At 35.5% G+C, this 19976-nt stretch overlaps 2 protein-coding genes and 1 long non-coding RNA gene across 4 annotated transcripts; 1 reads left to right on the top strand and 2 right to left on the bottom strand.

The window, feature by feature from the left end:
- The first annotated feature begins 879 nt into the window (after positions 1-879).
- On the top strand, positions 880-4054 carry LOC107915354 (AUGMIN subunit 2). Of its 2 annotated transcripts, XR_005919210.1 has the most exons (4): positions 880-972; positions 1703-2281; positions 3349-3407; positions 3682-4054. XR_005919210.1 is itself a non-coding variant. In XM_016844516.2 (2 exons), the coding sequence occupies exons 1-2, from the start codon at positions 3120-3122 to the stop codon at positions 3928-3930; spliced, it is 537 nt and encodes a 178-aa protein (XP_016700005.2). In that variant the 5' UTR covers positions 2778-3119; the 3' UTR covers positions 3931-3945. The 2 variants fall into 2 exon arrangements, 1 of the variants encoding a protein (XP_016700005.2); XM_016844516.2 differs by lacking the exons at positions 880-972; positions 1703-2281 and having other exon boundaries at positions 2778-3407; positions 3682-3945.
- A 5802-nt stretch (positions 4055-9856) lies between these two features.
- Positions 9857-10929, bottom strand: LOC107915355 (chitinase 2). Its single transcript, XM_041102129.1, has 2 exons — positions 10819-10929; positions 9857-10723 (listed from the first exon to the last, which is right to left on the bottom strand). The coding sequence occupies exons 1-2, from the start codon at positions 10883-10885 to the stop codon at positions 9900-9902; spliced, it is 891 nt and encodes a 296-aa protein (XP_040958063.1). The 5' UTR covers positions 10886-10929; the 3' UTR covers positions 9857-9899.
- A 5605-nt stretch (positions 10930-16534) lies between these two features.
- On the bottom strand, positions 16535-19750 carry LOC107915927 (uncharacterized). The gene is made up of 2 exons (XR_001689317.2): positions 19256-19750; positions 16535-16873 (listed from the first exon to the last, which is right to left on the bottom strand). It is a non-coding gene; the product is annotated as an uncharacterized lncRNA (long non-coding RNA).
- Positions 19751-19976: the final 226 nt, after the last annotated feature.

Below are 19976 nucleotides of genomic sequence, written 5' to 3'. Positions count from 1 at the left end.
TTACCAAAGTAATAAGGTGATCACATTCCTCACTTGATAAAAATCCTTTGTAAAGGAAAGCCACGAAAATAAAAATAAAAACATAAAGTTCACAATTTTGAGTAAATTAAACAGAAAAAAGTTACAAAATGCGAAAAAGAAGAAGAGAGAAATTAAAGTGACCTAGGGTGCCATGAGAGTTGAGTAACACGAGTGGGATCAAATGGAACCGAAGAAGTTCCTCTCTTCATTTCAAGCACCGATCCATTGATCTCAGCTGAAACCAAACAGAGATGAAGCAAAATAAGAAGCAAAATCCTATAAAATACCAATGATCCATTAAAAGGGCAAAAAAATCCTTTGTTTGGATCCAATCGGTAATAGAATAAAAGAGATGATAGGTCTTCGAAGACTTTTGCCTTGGAGTTTGGTGGGTTGTGTACTGCTGTTGATGTTGGGAGGGAGAGGGTGGGGTGGAGCAGCAGATTTTGGCTGGGGAGAGTAAAACAGAAACGATTAGCTAATCCTTACTTTTGGAACGGAATGGCTAATCGTTGTTGAAGCAGAGAAAATGAGGAATACATCCGTGTTGTAATAGGCCCGTAATAGGCAATACATCAAACCAAACATGGGATTAAGTAGGGATTAGTGGGGCCCACGAAATAGGGGTGTAATGGCTAATCCATTACACCAAACCAAACATCTACATTAAAGTTGACTAAGAAACAAAATCCTGGGACTTTGTCTTAATTGATATTAATTTTGTCTTGAAGTCCGTGCATCTCATGAAGCCCGAAATATATGCTAAAGACACCCATTTAGGACACAAAAAGGATCTAACCCTGGAAGATATAGAGCTATCTACTACTATATTTCCTCCTTCATTTATATATATTTATATATTTAGAGTTTCAACTGCCATGAATAAAGTCTCCACTATTCTTTGTAATAGGAGATGCAGTGCCTTGCTTCCACCCTTTGCATGCCTTTGTGGTAAGGAAATTTCAATGCATTTCCAATTAATTCTCTGAGATGATTAGGGCATGATTGGCTTACTACCAATGACTCTAAGTGCAATGTTGCGAAAGCAAGGGCTTTATCTAGTTTGTGTTCTAGGTCCATTCCCCAGTGACTTGCTTCGTACAAGCATATAATACTTTTGATATCACTGGTCGGTTCTTTAAACATATTATCATCGATCTTGAAATTTCTAAACACCGCATTGCCTCAACTAGTGGTATGTGAAGTTATATTTCATTTATATAAGTGATAATAATATGTTACACTTACCACAAGGCATTTTATAACTATATGACCTGAAAATTTAAAATATAATTATAACTTTGTCGAAGTCGTTATCTTTATTATAAGGCAACGAAATAAAAAGATAACTTAATACAAAAGATTTGATCAAAAATATATTCTCTATTGAATCATTCATAGAACTCATTAACCTGTAAAATTGCATTATTTGATAACATCCATGCAATATATAGAAAATAAGCTATTAAGATGTAATAATTACTGAGTTGGTAAATGAAAGAGCCAAGAGGTTATTACGGTTGTTGCTTGGAGTGCCATGTTATTAGCTCCTTTCCCCCATCTTTAACAATGAATTACCTTTAGCATGCCATTGTCCGGATTGTCTCATGATAGGTTTTTTTTTTTAATGAATTTTATAGATATAGACTCATATGTGCAACACATGACTTCCATTTTACAGGTGGTTTGGAATTTCTCTGCCACTACTTTCTGCAACAATTCCTTTTGATCTTTTTACTTGTCAATAGGGTTAGGAAGATAAGTGATTTTTTATTTCCGCTCTTATTAAGTTTTATGTCTGGTTTTAGAACTCCCATGACCCAGACCAAAATTCAACTTTCAAAGTTCTTATCAAAATGGTGCTGTAAACAATAATGGAACTACAGAAATGTGCATATCATTTATTAGTGATCCTTAAAGGCTTTGTTGTTTATATACTATTTGTGGATTTCAGACCATATTGACTTGTTTGTGTTGATACCCTTGTGAGGTCCATGTCATTGGCTTATTTATTTGTCCCAAGAAAATTGTGTTGGAAAGAGAAACAAAAAATTTGTCCATAGCTAAGACGGTTCCTACAATTAGATATTGTCTTTGCCCTAACACATTGTATTCCTACTTTTCATATCACACAACCAAGATGACTACATTTATCATCTGACTATTTTTCTCTTGCTTTATTATTTTGGCAGGATCGAATTATAGCTTGTCTGCAACAACCGTATTCCTAGATTGCATTCCCGTGGAAGCAGAATATCAGGTTTTCCGTTCTTCTGGGGTTTAGTTTAAATATAAGCACAAAAAAGAATTTGAGATTTTGGTTCTTGTTTTCCTTGGTGTAGTGATAATTGCTTACAGGTTGAACTTCTGTGTTCAGTTGCATTTTAGATTCTAAGCTATTGAATTTGGTATTGGTTCTGGAAAGTTTATTATAGTGGAACATGGGAACTAGACGTTTAGGTTGCTACTTTCCTCGTGCATTTTTGGTAGTTACTTGAAAGATGAGATTTACGTTTGTTTTCATGAACCAGAATATTTGTATCTGGTGAAGATCACCTGAAAAAACTTTCAACTTCACAATCTACCAAACATGATCCTGGATCAAGTATTTGTAGGTTATGAACATACTTTAAATATCAGTTTATTTGTTTAACTTTTTTTCCCAATCTTGTCCTCAATTTGTATTTATCTGCTTTGTTACGTTATACTAGTGAAAACAACATATTCCACATTCGGTTCCAAATTTTCAGATTTTATGCAATTTTACATGAAAGTTTAATCATTAAAAAGATTAACATGCTGCCCATTGGGCTTCATGACATTGCAATTGGGTCTGATAGATATGAACTCTTGTGCGAATTTTTTGTTAGTTTATGATGAAAGGTCAGAGGAGAATTGGATTATTGATATAGTTATTTTGGATATGCACTGAGTCAGTTACTTCGATTCCTCCCATTGCATACGAACCTTGTAGTATCAGAATGGAAATTGAGAAGTTTTAGGATATTAGTTTGTTAAACGATACAAAACAGTAGATATTAGAAAAAAATCATATATTCGAATGCAATTTTCTAAATAATGCCATGTTAAAGTATTGAATGCACGATTATGCACGTTTTAGTGCTCAAGTATTCTTCCATACAAAAAATAAGTTGAAAACAAGAATAACAAATTTAGGATTTTTGGCTGGTTGTTTTACTTCAATTTGTGAACCAAAAAGAGAGAAGGATTTAGTTTTACTGCTAAAGGCCATTTTACTTGGATTTATGCAAAAACAATTTTTCGAATTACTAATGAAGGCTGCAAGTGATTATGGTGCATTGACAGCTGCTGTTACTGATTTCCAATGGAGCCAAAACTTTAAGGAGCCTCCTTCAGTTTGGGGGGTAGGATTAAAGATGCATTTTGATATATATATATATGTATGATCTGTTATAACTATAATCAGTTAACTAGTTAGTTAATAAACAAACTATTACGTCTGTTGTTAAAGTCAGTTAGTGCAGTTTAACCTTCCTGCTCTATAAATAAACAGCAACTTTGTACTGAAGTTTTAAAAAGAGTTTTAATAAAAGATTAGTTCGTATCATATCTTAACATGATCAAGAGCGTGACATTTTGCCTCTCTTATGTGATGTTGTTTTCCTTTTCCTCACACAGGAGATGCTCCATCCAATTCCAGTTGCATTAGCATCCTGCACCCGATTCTTTGAGGCCATGTCTGCAACGAGAGAGTCATTTGCAACACTTCAAAATTTGAGAGTGGGGCATTTTGCAACCCCATTACCAACAACACCAGCCAAGGATCCCTCCCATAGAGCAATAGGAGGAGACTCAGAGCACACAACTCTTCCAGCTTGGAAAAACGAAATGAGTTTTCTTATTGTAAAAATATTTTTAACATTGTAACTTTTAACATTATTGTAAGAATATTTTGAATTATACTTCAGTTATCAATTTATATCATATATCTTTCGTTGAATTTGAAGTATCATTTAGATTTGCTGTTTTTTGTTGGATTTCATGCTACAGGAAGGGTTGTATATGGATGAAAATTGAATGTTACAAATCTGCCAAATTTAGTGGCATTTTTTCATAAACGCCGCTAAAGAACGGTACTTTTAGCGGAGTTTGTGATAAAAGTGTCGCTAAAGGTCATGCTCTTTAGCGACGTTTGTGATAAAAGCACCGCTAAAGATCATGTTTTTTTAGCAACGTTTGGGTTAAAAGTGTCGTTAAATATCATGTTCTTTAGCGGCGTTTGTGATAAAAGCGCCGCTTAAGGTCATGTTTTTTAGCGGCGTTTGTTGGTAAAATGTCGTTAAAGGTCATGTTCTTTAGCGACGTTTATTATAAAAGCGCCGCTAAAGGTCATGTTCTATAGCGACGTTGTCTATAGCAGTGTTTTTTGTGGCGCTTAAAAAAAATACCGTTAAAAGCCTGTTTTGCTGCAGTAATAAGTGACTAAAATGTAACCTGAGGTAAATAAAAATGGGTATTTTAGTAGTTTACCGTAAAAATTTAAATCAAATAATTATCCCTGTTGAATATTGGCAATATCCCACATTAGGAAAAGATAGAAAGGGAGGGGGTTTGGTTTGTTATATATAGAACCCCTCCCCCTTAGGTTTCATCATCCCAAAAACTCATTTTGAAAATCCAAGTAGCTAATTGTAACTTGGTGTTGATCTTCTCTTTTGTAATATTTCTAGCGGAAATATTAATTTGGTAGTGTCCGAGGACGTAAGCTAAATTGGCCGAACCTCGTTAAATTCTGGTGTTTTATTTCATATTTGTTTGCTTATATTTAATAGCTTTATGTTGGTTATATTTATTTAGTTATTATTGCTATAAATAACTAAGTGAGTTCTGTCTAGTTGTTGGGTTTGAAGTGGGACCATTTGTGACCCCTCCAATTTAACTGGAAATTTTCTTAGTATAATTGTTGGCATAATAATTATCTAAATATTTCTGATAATATTGTTATTAATATTATCGTCGCTTCCGCAACAATTGGTATCCGAGCCAAGGTTTTGTAGTATGCTCTGTGTTTGCAGCTTAGTCTGATCTTACACATCAAAAACATTTCCTAAAGCTTGTGGGTATTCCGCATTTGGTGGCTATTAAATAGAAGCTATGGAAAAAATGACAGAAGAAAAACCGTCCACATCAACAACTTCCACCTCGTACATTTTGTCGAGGGTTGGAACTGCAAATACGAGATTTGCAGTGGAAATTTTTGATGGAACAGGTCATTTTGGCATGTGGCAAAGTGAGCTTCTAGATGCCCTCTTTCAACAAGGTCTAGATATTGCCATTGAGGAAGAAAAACCAGAAGGGGTTGATGATAAAGAATGGAAAACCATCAACCGATTGGCATGTGGTACAATTCGATCATGTCTTTCCAGAGAGCAGAAGTATACATTCAGTAAAGAGACTTCTGCAAGTAAATTGTGGAAAGCATTGGAGGAGAAATTCCTGAAGAAGAACAGTCAAAATAAGTTGCATATGAAGAAAAGACTGTTTCGTTTCAGTTATGTTCCTGTTACCACGATGAACGAGCACATTACCAATTTTAATCAGCTGGTGGCTGATTTGTTGAATTTGGATGTGACTTTTGAAGACGAAGACTTGGCGTTAATGTTGTTGGGATCGCTTCCTGAGGAGTTTGAGTACCTTGAAACTACTCTACTTCATGGAAAGTCGGAAGTAACTTTCAATGAAGTAACTGCTGCATTGTATAGCTATGAACTACGCCGAAAGGATAAGTTGAAAGGTTCAGGTGAAGCAGTAGTGGAAGCATTGGTAACAAGAGGTCGTCAGCAAAGTCAGTCTAAGGGGAAGAGAAGAAAGTCCAAAGGTCGAGCTGTTGCCAAAGATGAATGTTCCTTTTGCAAAGAAAAAGGACATTGGAAGAAAGATTGTCCAAAATTGAAGAAAAAAGGGAAGACTCCGCAAGATGCAAATGTTGCAGAATGCAATAGTGAAGCAGAGTCAGACTTTTCTCTTAGTATGTCATCTTCAACATCACATGCAGATGAATGGATCATGGATTCTGGTTGTTCCTATCATATGTGTCCCATTTGGGAATGGTTCTTTGAATTTCAAAAACTAGATGGAGGGGTTGTTTACATGGGTAATGATAACACATGTAAAACAGCCGGGATAGGTTCAATTAAACTGAGGAATCATGATGGATCTACTAGAATTTTGCGGGATGTACGATATGTCCCAAAGTTGAAGAAGAATCTCATCTCTTTGGGGTCTTTAGAATCTAAAGGCCTAGTTGTGACAATACGAGATGGAGTTTTTAAAGCAACTTCAGGAGCATTGGTGATGTTGAAAGGCATAAGAAAGAACAATCTGTATTACTACCAAGGTAGTACAGTGGTCGGGACAACAGCAGCAGCAATTTCGAGTACCAAGAAGGACGCTGAGGCAACACAGCTGTGGCATATGCGTTTGGGCCATGCTGGTGAAAACTCCTTGCAAACTCTAGCCAAGCAAGGATTATTGAAAGGTACAAAGACTTGCAAACTTGAATTTTGCGAGCATTGTGTTCTGGGAAAACAACGAAGGGTGAAATTTGGCACTGGGATTCACAATACCAAAGGTATTCTAAATTATGTGCATTCTGATGTATGGGGACCGTCCAAGACTCTATCACTTGGAGGAAGACGTTATTTTGTCACCTTTATTGATGATTTTGCCAGAAGAGTTTAGGTGTTTCCTATGAAGAACAAAGATGAGGTGCTTGAAGTTTTCCTTAAGTGGAAAACTAAAGTTGAAAATCAGACAGGAATGAAGATTAAGGTTCTCCGATCAGACAACGGTGGAGAATATAAAAGCGATCCATTCCTGAAGATATGCCAAGATTGTGGCATAGTAAGGCACTTCACCGTAGGTGGAACACCGCAACAGAATGGGGTGGCAGAGCGTATGAATCGAACACTTGTGGAGAAAGTTCGATGTATGTTATCTAATGCTGGATTAGATAGAAAGTTTTGGGCTGAGGCTGTGACGTACGCTCAACATCTCATCAATCATTTGCCATCATCTGCTATAAATGGCAAGACTCCTTTGGAAGAATGGTATGGAAAACCTGCTACTGATTATGACACCTTGCGTATTTTGGTTCTATTGCATATTATCATGTGAAAGAATCAAAGTTAGATCCAAGAGCAAAGAAGGCTCTATTCATGGGCTTCAATGCTGGTGTTAAGGGATATCATTTGTGGTGTCTAGAGGCAAAGAAGACGATAATCAGTAGGGATGTTACCTTTGATGAATCTTCCATGTTAAATAAGGTAAATCCAGAATGAGTGAGTAGTACTTCGCATCAGGTGGAGTGTACTCCGCAGCAGGTGGAGTTTGAGCAGAGTGTGGTAATTCCAGCAGAAGGTACCACTAGTGATTCTTCATTGGCAGATGCAGAGTCAGATGAGGAAGAGATTTCTACCTAAGAACCTCAATAGCAATCAGAGCCAATTGCAGTCAGAAGGCAGAGACGAGAAATTCAGAAACCTGCTCGTTTCACTGACATGGTAGCTTATGCACTTCCAGTTGTTAATAATATTCCATCCACTTACACCGAAGCCATTCAAAGTTTAGAGAATAATAGATGGTTAGGTGCAATGGAAGAGGAAATGCAATCTCTAGAGAAAAACAAGACGTGGAAGCTGGCACAACTACCAAAAGGGAAGAAGGCGATTGGTTGCAAATGGGTATTTGCAAAGAAAGAAGGATTTCCTGACAAAGAAGATGTTCGTTACAAGGCAATGTTGGTGGCTAAAGGCTACGCTCAGAAGGAGGGAATTAACTATAATGAGGTATTTTCTCCAGTTGTAAAACATTCATCCATTAGAATTTTGTTGGCCTTGGTAGCGCAGTTGAATTTGGAGCTAGCTCAACTTGATGTGAAGACCGCGTTTCTACACGGTGATTTGAAGGAGGAAATCTATATGACTCAGCCAGATGGATACAGGGTTGCTGGTAAAGAAAATTGGGTTTGTAAACTTAGCAAATCATTGTACAGATTGAAACAATCTCCGAGACAATGGTACAAACGATTTGACAGGTTCATGAAGGACCAGAAGTACAAAAGAAGCAAATACGATCATTGTGTGTATTTGCGCAAGCTTCAAGATAGTTCCTACATCTACTTACTCTTGTATGTTGATGATATGCTGATTGCAGCAAAGAGCCAAATGGAGATTGATAGACTGAAGGCTCAGTTGCGTAAAGAGTTTAAGATGAAGGATTTAGAGGAAGCCAAGAAGATTCTCGGCATGGAAATATCTCGGGATAGAAAGAGGGGCAAACTTTGGCTGTCACAAAAACAGTATTTGGAGAAGGTACTACAACGTTTCGGTATGTCTGAAGGTACAAAACCTGTAAGTACCCCACTTGCTCCTCATTTTAAACTGAGTAACCAGTTATCTCCAACGACTAAGGAAGAACGAGAGTACATGACAAAAGTCCCATATGCAAATGCAGTTGGAAGCTTGATGTATGCAATGGTATGTACGAGACCAAATATTTCACAGGCTGTTAGTGTTGTTAGCAGGTACATGCATGATCCGGGCAGGGGTCATTAGCAAGCTATGAAATGGATTCTGCGGTATCTCCAAAATACCATAGATGTCGGATTGGCATTCGAGCGGGATGAATCACTTGGTCAATGCATAGTTGGATATTGTGATTCTAATTATGCAGGTGATTTGGATAAGCGACGATCTACAACTGGCTATTTGTTTACTTTAGCAAAAGCGCCAGTTAGTTGGAAATCTACCTTATAGTCCACGGTGGCTTTGTCTACAACAGAGGCAGAGTATATGGCAATTACAAAGGCTGTGAAGGAAGCAATTTGGCTTCACGAATTGCTTAAAGACTTGGAAGTTGGTCAGAAACAACTTAAGGTATATTCTGACAGTCAGAGTGCTATTCATTTAGCAAAGAATCAAGTCTTTCATGCACGAACGAAGCACATAGATGTTCGCTATCACTTTGTACGGGAAATTCTCGAAGAAGAGGAGATACTTCTTCAAAAGATTCACACTACGGAGAATCCTGCAGATATGCTGACTAAAGTGGTTACAAGGGCCAAGTTTGAACATTGTTTAGACTTGATCAATGTCCGACACATTTGATATGGCGTCGTTGGCGCAAATTTGAAGACACTATTGAAGTTTGTGTTATGAGAAGATGTTCGAAGATGTGGAATATCGCCAAGGTGGAGATTTGTTGAATATTGGCAATATCCCACATTAGGAAAAGATAGAAAAGGAGGGGGTTTGGATTGTTACATATAGAACCCCTCCCCCTTAGATTTCATCATCCCAAAATCTCATTTTGAAAATCCAAGTAGCTAATTGTAACTTAGTGTTGATCTTCTCTTTTGTAATATTTCTAGTGGAAATATTAATTTGGTAGTGTCCGAGGACGTAAGCTAAATTGGTCGAACCTCGTTAAATTCTGGTGTTTTATTTCTTATTTGTTTGCTTATATTTAATAGCTTTATGTTGGTTATATTTATTTAGTTATTATTGCTATAAATAACTAAGTGAGTTCTGTCTAGTTGTTGGGTTTTAACCTCAATTTAATTGGGAATTTTTTTAGTGTAATTGTTGGCATAATAATTATCTAAATATTTCTGATAATATTGTTATTAATATTATCGTCGCTTCCGCAACAACCCCAACATTTTTAAAAAAATTAATGTGGTTTTTAGGTTTTTATTTTATTTTAGTTGATAACAATAAAGATATATTAAAAATTATTTATAAATATTACAAATAAATAAATTTATTTTCATTACAACTAATCAATGGCCAAATACATCGTAAATAACTAATAGTAATTGCAGAACAAATAAAATTTCACACGGATACCGTGGAATTCAGCAAGAAATCTTGAGATTTCCTCTCATAGTAATAGTCATTGGAGGAAGAAGCATCAGCAGAGAATATCATAACTCCATTAACACCAAATCCATTTTCTTCCAAAAGACTTAAGGCATCAAAAAATGCATCACCTTGAATCCCCCTTCCATTAACTTCATAGCTAGGCAATAGCTTTTCCTTATCGAATTGTCCGGCTCGAATCTTGAAAGCTTCCACGTAAGATTTGGGTTTCCTGACCTTGTCAGTGTAGAACTGATAGTTGACGAAATCGATCACATCTCCGTAATTCTCAAATAGTTCAATGTAGGGTGCTATTGTTTTATGGTAAGGAGCAATGGTGGCTACAGAAATGACACTTTGGTTCTTCAAGAGAGTGATGAGTTCACCTATGCAATAAGCAAAACTTGAGTTGTGTCTTGGGAAGTTTTCATAGTCGATGTCGATGCCATCGAGATGGTACTGTTGGGCCATCGATGACAATGATGAGAAGGCATTGGATATCCATTGTTGGGTGTCGTCAGGGGTGTACCACCGGAGGACTTTGTCCCCTAAGCTCCACCCTGAAAGACTGGTCAAGGCTTTCACATTGGGGTGGCTTTTCTTCATTGCTGCAACGCATTCTGGGGTTAATGTGTCTGCCCAATATGGTGAGAATTTTCCGTTCTGGGTATTGCCGGACGGATCGGCATCGATGGCGAAACTAAGTATGAAGTGGAAAACAATGCCTTCTTCCACTGGAACAGCCTCCAGTTTCACGGGTACGCCTGTTGCTCCAATGTACTCCATCATCACTTTGCCATCTGAATCATATCAGACAATGAATTTAGAACATGCTGGTAGTTCTAGGAAACCAATACTATGTAAATCAAGCTTATATATGCCAACAGATACTTACAGCAAAATTGCTGTGATAAGAACAGAATTCCGGAAAGTTGAAAAAGGAAGAGCTGAAACATGGACATCTTCTGGGGTTGACTGAAAGAGGGAAGTCCAGTGTTAATTAGCTTTGTAATATTATATCTATATAGAGAGAGAGATACGTACATAATAACTTTTTAAGAGTTGATTTTGCCGGCATGAGTTGTTTAGGTAGCAGTTTACTAAGAAACTAAATTGGAAAAAACAACGTTGATCCTTGAGAGTTGTGACCGGGTTGATGTTAAGGCCAGTGCTGCATATATTTCTAGAAATTGCAGCCTATTTCTAGCCGCCCTGTCATATTTTTATTTATATTTAGCTAGCTATATGTAGATATTCATGGTCCAGAGAAATTTTTGAAATCTTGTATATTCGAGCCAGGCTTATGCTTTATACTTGCCGTCTTATTATTCTATCCACTATAAATAAAAGAAAAATAAATAAAACAGCTGAAAATATGCAGTAGAAAACCGAATCCAAGAATATCTTTAAACCTTAAAAACACATTTCCAAACAGCCAAAGCGAATTATGATGCATTCATCCAAAGCATATATTATTCAACTGATGCATCCATTCAAACATTATATCAACCTATATCAGTTTAGGCTATCAAACATTGCTTGCTAAAACTTAAATTCCTAATGATAAAACAAACTCATCAAAGAACATTGACCAAATGCAGACTAGTTGAATATATATCTTATAATATCTTTATTCAAAGGGATCCAATACAACATTTTGTTCAAATTGGTTTCTGAGAAGGGTGCTAACATGAATAAAATATTATCATCAGAAACTTGACGAATCCTGAAGAAAGAATCATTAAGTCATTTGACCTCTGTCACGTCATGAGCAAACAAAGCATCCTCTTCAGTGATAATCTCCTAAACATTGACAGAATGTTATCAATTGATTCTTGTACTTTAAGAACCTGCACAAGTTGAGGAGCCTTCAACGCAAGAACAGCTTAGAATCAGCAAATGCCGGAACAAGAGGAGCCTCCAACTTAGGAGCAGCCTAGTATCAGCAAACACTGAAACTTGAGGAGTCTCCAATGCAGGAACCGCCTTAGCATCAGCAACGAAAGGCACTTGAGGAGCATCCACGCATTTACGAGCAGCATTGTTGGAACTAAGAATGTGAGATGAATGAAGTTAGCAGTTTCTTAAGCTAGAAGGCTCGATACTTGCTAAGCAAACAAAATAGAATCGGGCTTTAAAGACAAAAGAAAGCAAGAAAAGAGAGAATTTGATGAAGAATTCTGATGTTCTTCATTAACTTTGAAAGATGGCATAATGTAAGCTGGTCAAAAATAAGCAAATTGTCACCTAAACATTACCTACTACCACTAAGTAACCTTGAAACTTATAAAACATGACTTGCACACTTTGTAAAGCTGATTTATCAACTCAAACATTGCCAAACTACATCAAGTACATTAACAACTTGGTTTGAATCTAACTAAGTTACAAAATGTTAATTGAAGTAACAAAACAAAACAAAACAACAACACCATCTTCAACTGCAACATGCATGGCTCGGGTAGCTCCTCTGCTTCTTGGTTGCATGCAGGTCAACTACTCGTCCTTGTCTTGCATGCTGCATACTCCCATTTTGACTCTCAAATGCACGAACCCTGACACACTAAAGGGCATTGTCAAAATATCATCAAGCTGATCCTTAGAATTGCAATGAATCAGTTTCATCTCTTGAACTTGTTCCATTTCCCTAACAAAATGAAACTTAATCTTGAAGTGTTTTATTCTCCCATAGAACACTGGATTCTTTGCAATTGCAACAGCAGATTGGTTGTCACATTTAATCTCTGTTGCTTCCCTTTGGTAAATATTCAAGTTTGTCATGATCTTTTTTAGCCAAATGGCTTGGTTAACAGCACTAGCAACTGCTACATACTCAGCTTTAGCAGTTAATTGAGCAACAACATTTTGCTTCTTCGAACTCCAACAAAAAATGGCTGAACCAAGGGTAAACAGATACCCTGAGGTACTCTTCATGTCATCTATCGATCCAGCCCAGTCACTATCAGCATAACCAAGTAGCTTCATGCTATCAACTATGATGAACATCATTTCAAAGCTCAATGTACCTTTGATGTACCTGAGAACTCTTTTGACAGCTTGTAAATGCTTCACATTACAGCAATGCATGAATCTAGGTAGCAGACTTACAACAAACATAATGTCTGGTCTAGTGGCTATCAAATAGAGCAAACATCCAACCAAACTTCTGTAGGTTGTGTCATCTACCTACTCGAAATCACCTTGGTTTGACAGTTTTTCTCCAACAGCAACTGGTGTGTTTGTTGCTTTACAATTCAGCATAGAGAACTTGTTCAGAATCTTCAAGGCAAATGCCTTCTGGTTTAGAAAAATCCCTTTATGTGTTTGAGACACTTCCATGCCAAAGAAGTAGGACATTTGTCCCAAACCTGACATCTCGAACATCCTCTCCATCTTGTCTTTGAAATCAGCCAATATGATCTTGTTTCCTCCAGTTACAAGCAGATCATCCACATACAATGAGACTATGGTCTGTGTTTCATTACCTTCCTTCTTTACATACAAGGTTGGCTCACTGATGCTTCTCTCAAACCCCAAGCTAGCTAGGTAGCTGTCGATTCTGCCATACCAGGCTCTTGGTGCTTATTTTAAACCATACAAGGCTTTCTTCAGCTTGTAGACACTATCTTCATTGCCAGCTACTTTGAAACCTTCAGCCTGTTCAACATATATCTCCTCATCAAGAAAACCATTGAGGAAAGCAGGTTTTACATCGAGTTGATGTATCTTCCATTGGTTTTGTGCAGACAAGGCAACCAGCAACCTAATTGTGTCAAGCTTGGCCACTGGTGTAAATGTTTCAAGGTAGTCAATGCCATACCTTTGACTAAATCCCTTCACTATCAACCTTGCCTTTAGCTTGTTCAGAGTTCCATCAACATAATGCTTGGCTCGAAACACCCACTTCACTCCAATGACCTTTTTGTTGGCTGGTCTTACAACTAGCTCTCAGGTTTGGTTCTTTTCAATCATGCTCATTTCATTGAGCATGGCTTGTTTCCATCCTTTTTAAGCTTCAGCCTCTTCAAAACAACTTGGTTCAACAGTAGCAACATATGCTCTTTCATATTTAGTCAATAGTTTGGTTCCCCTTACTGGAATATCATCAATGTCCATTTCAGGATCATTTTGATCAGCTTTAGTCTGATCTGACACCAGGTCTTCAACAGCAGTCTTTGGTTCATTTTTATCCCAGTTCCAACCTGACATCTCATCGAATACAACATCCTTGCTCATAAAGACTTTGTTGAATGAAGGATCCAAGACCCTATACCCTTTCTTGACATTGTTGTAGCCCACCAGGATGCCAGGTTGAGCCTTCTTGGCCAACTTGTCTCTTTTTACTGCTGGAACATGTGTATAACATATGCATCCAAAGACCCTCAGGTGAGCCAGTGATGGTTTGAATCCAAACCAGGCCTCGAATGGAGTTTTATGAATCAATGCCTTAGTTGGCAGCCTATTTTGAAGATATACAGTAGTGTTAACTGCCTTGGCCCACAAGGTTTTGGAGAAATTTCTCTCAAACAATAAACATCTTGCCATATCCATCAAGCTTCTATTCTTTCTCTCACTAACATCATTCTGCTGAGGTGTGTAGGTGTTGGTGAGTTGGTGCTTGATGCATCATTCATCGCAGAAACTCTGAAACATAGCTGAGTCATACTCTGAGCCATTATCAGACCTTAGTGTTTTGAGCTTACATCCTGATTCAGTCTCAACTGCAACCTTGAACTTCTAAAATACTGAGGTCACTTCTGACTTATGCTTTAGGAAGTAAATCCAGCAATACCTCGAGTAATCATCAATGAAAAGGATGAAATACCTGCTACCATTCAAGGACTGTGTCTTTATAGGGCTACACACATCAGTGTGGACTAGCTGCAACCTTTCAGAAGCTCCCTAAGCCTTGTTTAAAGGGAATGGCAATCTGGCTTGCTTTCCTAGCTGACACACCTCACAAACATCTTCTTTCTCAACTGATTTGGAGAAGTTTTCAACCAGGTCCTCTTTGGTCAGCTGAGCCAGTGACTTATAGTTGACATGGCCTAGCCTCTTGTGCCACAACTTGGATTCATCTAAAACAGTTGTATAGGCACTATCTGAGCTCTTATTCTAGTCCACTACAAAGCTTCTGTTAGCCATGGTCACTGACATAAGCTTAGATCCACTTGGATCACTGATCAGGTATTCTTTGCCTTTGAACATTGCTGAATAACCCTTTTCTAGCAACTGAGCTATAGTGAGTAGATTTCTGTCAATTTTAGGCACAAACAAGACAATTGAAACAAGTTTGGTACCTGTAGGAGTGTCAATTATCACTTCTCCTTTGCCTTATGCTTTGATGAAGTGTTCACCCTTGTTTTGAAGCTCCTATCAATGTTCTTAAAGATAGAAGCATTAGGGGTCATTTGGTTTGTGCAACCACTGTCAATCAGCCATCCTTTTGTGGCTTTTCTTTTGGCAGCTGAGCAAGAAACTACAAAGACTTGCTCTTCTTGGTTACTACCTTCTTCTGGCACTCAAGCTTCAGCTCTAGGCTGCTGAGGCTAGTTTTGATTCAGCTTGCCTTTGTTTTTGTAAACCTTCTCAACGTGACCCATCTTTTTACAGACTTTGCACTGCACATCAGGCCTGAACCAATAATTTTCTCCCTGATGACTGAGCCTTTTTCAATGTGGGCAATGTGGATATCTTCTTCTTGCTCCATCTCTCCTAGGCTTGTCTGACCAGGTCTTCTTCCCTTTGTAGCCAGAGGAGCTCGAGGCAGGTCTGCTCTTGGCTTAGAAGGCACCTTCTTGATGCTCCTCCTGTCTGTTGGCTCTTCTTTGCTCTTGAGCATAAAGAGCATTAATCAGCTCAGTCAAAGAGATGCTAGTCAAATCTCTCGAGTCTTCAAGGGATGAGATCTTGGCCTCATATCTTTCAGGCAAGGTTGAGATAACCTTCTCTACAATTCTTGCTTCACTAAACTGGTCCCCAAGCAACCTAATGTTGTTCACAACAGCCATGATTCTATCTAAATATTGCTTCACTGTTTCTTCTTCCTTCATCTTCAAATTTTTGAAGTCCCTTCTCAAATTTAGTAGTTGTTGCTGTCACGTTCTTTCAGTCCCTTGAAACTCCTCCTTCAGCCTATCCAATACCTACTTTGGTGACTCACAAGCCATAATCGTTGTGAAAATTGCATTAGACACACTGTTTTGGATGCATGACATGGCCTTGTGTCTTTTGGTTCTTTCATCTGTGTGTTGCCTAGTCTGAGCCACTGTGGGATTGGCTCTTAGAGGTGCTGGTTCAACATCTGAATTGACAACCTCTCATAGGTCAAGTTTCTGCAGGTAGATCTTCATTTTTACTACCCAAATATGGTAGCTTTCACCATTGAAGATTGGTGGTGCAGCTGGAGAGAAACCTGATAAAGACATGGTTTTGAGGAATGAAAAAAATAACAGGTCCACTAAGAAAATGAGCTCTAGATACCAATTGTTGGAACTAAAAATGTAAGATGAATGGAGTTAGTAGTTTCTTGAGCTAGAAGGCTCGATACTTGTTGATCAAACAAAACAGAATCGAGCTTTAAAGACAAAAGAAAGCAAGAAAAGAGAGAATTTGATGAAGAATTATGATGTTTTTCATTAACTTTGAAAGATGGCATAATGCCAATACATATACTAGACATATGCTGGTCAAAAATAAACAAATTGTCACCTAAACATTACCTACTACCACTAAGTAACCTTGAAACTTATAAAACATGACTTGCACACTTTGTAAAGCTAATTTATCAGCTCAAACATTGACAAACTACATCAAGTACATTAACAACTTGGTTTGAATCAAACTAAGTTACAAAATGTTAATTGAAGTAACAAAACAAAACAAAACAAAACAGCAGCACCATCTTCAGCTGCAACATGCATGGCTCGGGTAGCTCCTCTGCTTCTTGGCTGCATGTAGGTCAACTTCAACAAGCATAAGCATTACTACGAATTTCAGCACAGAAATACTGAAAGCAGCACTAGTATTGACCCCCAGAGGTAGAGTGCACAACCCACTAAGTTGATTCAACAGAATCATGCACTAGTACCGGCTAGCAAAGACAATTTTTATAAAGGCCACTTGTCATTGGCATGCGCTGAAACTAGGTCAGTGCTTCCTTTTAAAGGCCGGCTTTTGTTAGGGACACGTTTTAGTTTTCGGCTTTAATATCACACTAGTATTATATGCCCTGGGGGATTTTCAAATTTATTTTATTTTATATTTATTAAAAATTAATTTTATTAAACTAAAATTATTTTATTTTTATCAAAAATTAAAATATATTATAATTATTTAAGATTGGATAGGATTCAAATGTAAATTAATGCCTAAAGCAATAATTTTAAATATATCATTTGAAGATAAATAAATTTATATTTAGGTAAGATATAAATACTCATTATTCTCTATCCATCTATAATTAATCTAAAACTAACTATTTAAATACATTATATCATAAACAAAAAAAAAGTAAGTAAATCGTTACCATTTATAAATCTTAAAGTGTCTTGTAAATGGAATTAAATTTCAACCTTCTAAGGTCTCTTTGAACAAGTGTTTTTTTTTGTGGTGCGTTTAGTTTTTTTCTTTCGCGCTATAGTATTTAAATTCACCATCATCGTTATTTTTTAAATTAAATATTTAAATTATTTTATATTATACTTTTTAATAATTAAATCGAAGAAGATTTTAAATCAATTTAATTATTTTATTTTAAAATAAAGTAAATTTATTAATAAATGATTTTTCTAAGATAGATTACGCAGAAAATTTATTTAAATATTAGTTATAATTATTTAAAAAAAATTGAGATAAATAAAAAAACACAATTTTTTATTTTATTCTTTTTCCTTTTTCTTTCCTTCCCTTTCTTTCTCTTTTTCCATTCCTTCCCTTCTCTTTTCCTTTTCTCTCATTCCCATCCATCCAGCAAGCCCTCCCATAAAATAAAATTAAAAAAAAAATTAAAGGTATAAAAAGCTCTCAAAATATTTTCAAAAAAAACATAATTAAGTCTCTCATTTTCTTTTTTGATCTCAATTGAGCACTTGAACTTTCAAAATGTATTCAAAAAGGCCCTCAAACTTCTTCAAAAAAAGCAATTAAGTCCCTGCTTTTTTTTCACTCAATTGGGTACTTAAACTTTCAAAATGCATCAAAAAGACCCTCAAAAATTTAAAAAAAAATTAAGCCCCTAATCTTATTAAAACTTAGAAAAAAATTTATAAAAAATAATAAAAAAATAAATTTTAGAAAAATTATTAAATTTCAATAAAAATTAGAAATTTATCAAAAATTAGATTTTTTTTATAAAAATTGTAAAATATTATAAAAATCATAAAAAAATTATAAAATGGATCAAAAAGTCCCTTTAAAAATTAACTTTAACTGTTGATCATTAAAGTTAACAACTCTAGTTTTTTTCAATTAAAATCATCACATGACGCAACACAACGTGACATGTGGCAAAAAATAAAAATAAAAATCAATAAAAAGTTATAGAAAAATTATAAAACGCTTCTTTTGGTACGATAATTTTTATAATTTTCTTTACAAAATTTATATTTTTTTACATTTTGTATAAATTTCTTACAACTTTATAAAATTTTATAATTTTTTACGATTTTTATAATTTTTTCTAATTTTTATTAATATTTAATAATATTTATAGTTTTTATTGATTTTAATTTTTTATATAATTTTTAAATCAAGGGCTTACTTTTTTTGAAAAATTTTGAGGGTCTTTTTAATGCATTTTGAAAGTTCAAGTATTCAATTGAGTGCAAAAAATGTATGGGCTTAATTGTTTTTCTAAAAAAAAAAATTTGAGGACCTTTTTGATGATTTTGAAAGTTGAATTACCAAATGAGTGTAAAATAGAAAAACAAGGATGTAAACGCATCCTTAAAAAGAAAAGACAGGTGTTGGCAGCTGAGCTAAGCACATGTACAGTGCTTTATTACAGTACCCATGTTTGTTATTTTTATATATGTTTATTAAAAGAATTTACTAATATTATTTGTTATTTTTTACGGTTTGCTTTTAATTTTATAATTAGTTTATTTATTTAATATCAGAAATTAATTATTATAAAAAATTAATTTAAATTAAATTTTATTATATAATAATTTACAATTATGTAGAGATTTTAAATTTTATATTAAAAATTAATTTATGATAATAATTTATAATTAAATATAAACTTTAAACTCATTAAGAAGTTATTCTGTATCATCAAAAAAATAAGGGAAGAGGTTACAAATTTAGATGACTGAGTTTCAAGCATATACCAAGGGAGGCCAACAAAGCGGCTCATGCGATGGCGAAGGAAGGAGGGCGTTACGAGCATCCTCGATTTTGGATAGAGGAAGCGCCACATGCAGTGGAGATTCTGATAAATCAAGAGAGGAGAAACAGCAATCATGGTGGTTAGATAGAAAGGCAGAGTCCGGGTCTGAGGTGTTTGTGTGCCCAAATAACTCGCATTTCTGAAAGAGACTATGGTCTTAGGAAGGTATGATTTTGGGAGAAAATAGGTCTCTTGCATGGCTGATACAGAGGTTTTATTCTCAATAGAAGAAGAAGAAGAAGGAAGAAGGGTTACATAGGCTTTATTTTTTTTCATTTTATTTTTGGCGTTTCAGGTTTCCTAGGCACAACTCTTATTTCCAGTTTTGTTTTTTCAAGGCACTGTTTCGGTGGCCAGTCATTTTTTGACAGTTTCAATTTTCTGTTTTTAAGACTGTAACCGTTGTTATTTCTTCTCCTTTTAATTAATAGTATCAGCTGATTTCAAAAAAATAAAAAATAAAAAAATTCAAAATAATAGGACACAAATAATAAATCAATCTTCAAGTAATTGTATAAAAAACTATTAAAAAATTAAAAAATTACAATTTTTAATTAATTTATTTATTCAATAGTAAAAATTAATTTTAAATTAAATTGTTTTAAATAATAATTTCTTAATTTATAGAATTAAATAGATATTTTAATTTATAAATAAAATTA

Source organism: Gossypium hirsutum, chromosome D10, assembly GCF_007990345.1.
Source record: "Gossypium hirsutum isolate 1008001.06 chromosome D10, Gossypium_hirsutum_v2.1, whole genome shotgun sequence".
Taxonomy (NCBI): domain Eukaryota; kingdom Viridiplantae; phylum Streptophyta; class Magnoliopsida; order Malvales; family Malvaceae; genus Gossypium; species Gossypium hirsutum.
The sequence above is the reverse complement of the archived record's forward strand: the minus strand, read 5'-3'. Positions and strand labels throughout refer to the sequence as shown.

Excerpts from the sequence above, each read along its gene's own strand:
- LOC107915354 (XM_016844516.2), top strand. The coding sequence starts at position 3,120 with ATGCACGATTATGCACGTTTTAGTGCTCAAGTATTCTTCCATACAAAA. Across the intron at positions 3,408-3,681 it reads AGCCTCCTTCAGTTTGGGGG|GAGATGCTCCATCCAATTCC; the intron begins GTAGGATTAAAG and ends TTCCTCACACAG.
- LOC107915355 (XM_041102129.1), bottom strand. The coding sequence starts at position 10,885 with ATGTCCATGTTTCAGCTCTTCCTTTTTCAACTTTCCGGAATTCTGTTC. Across the intron at positions 10,724-10,818 it reads CTTATCACAGCAATTTTGCT|ATGGCAAAGTGATGATGGAG; the intron begins GTAAGTATCTGT and ends GATATGATTCAG.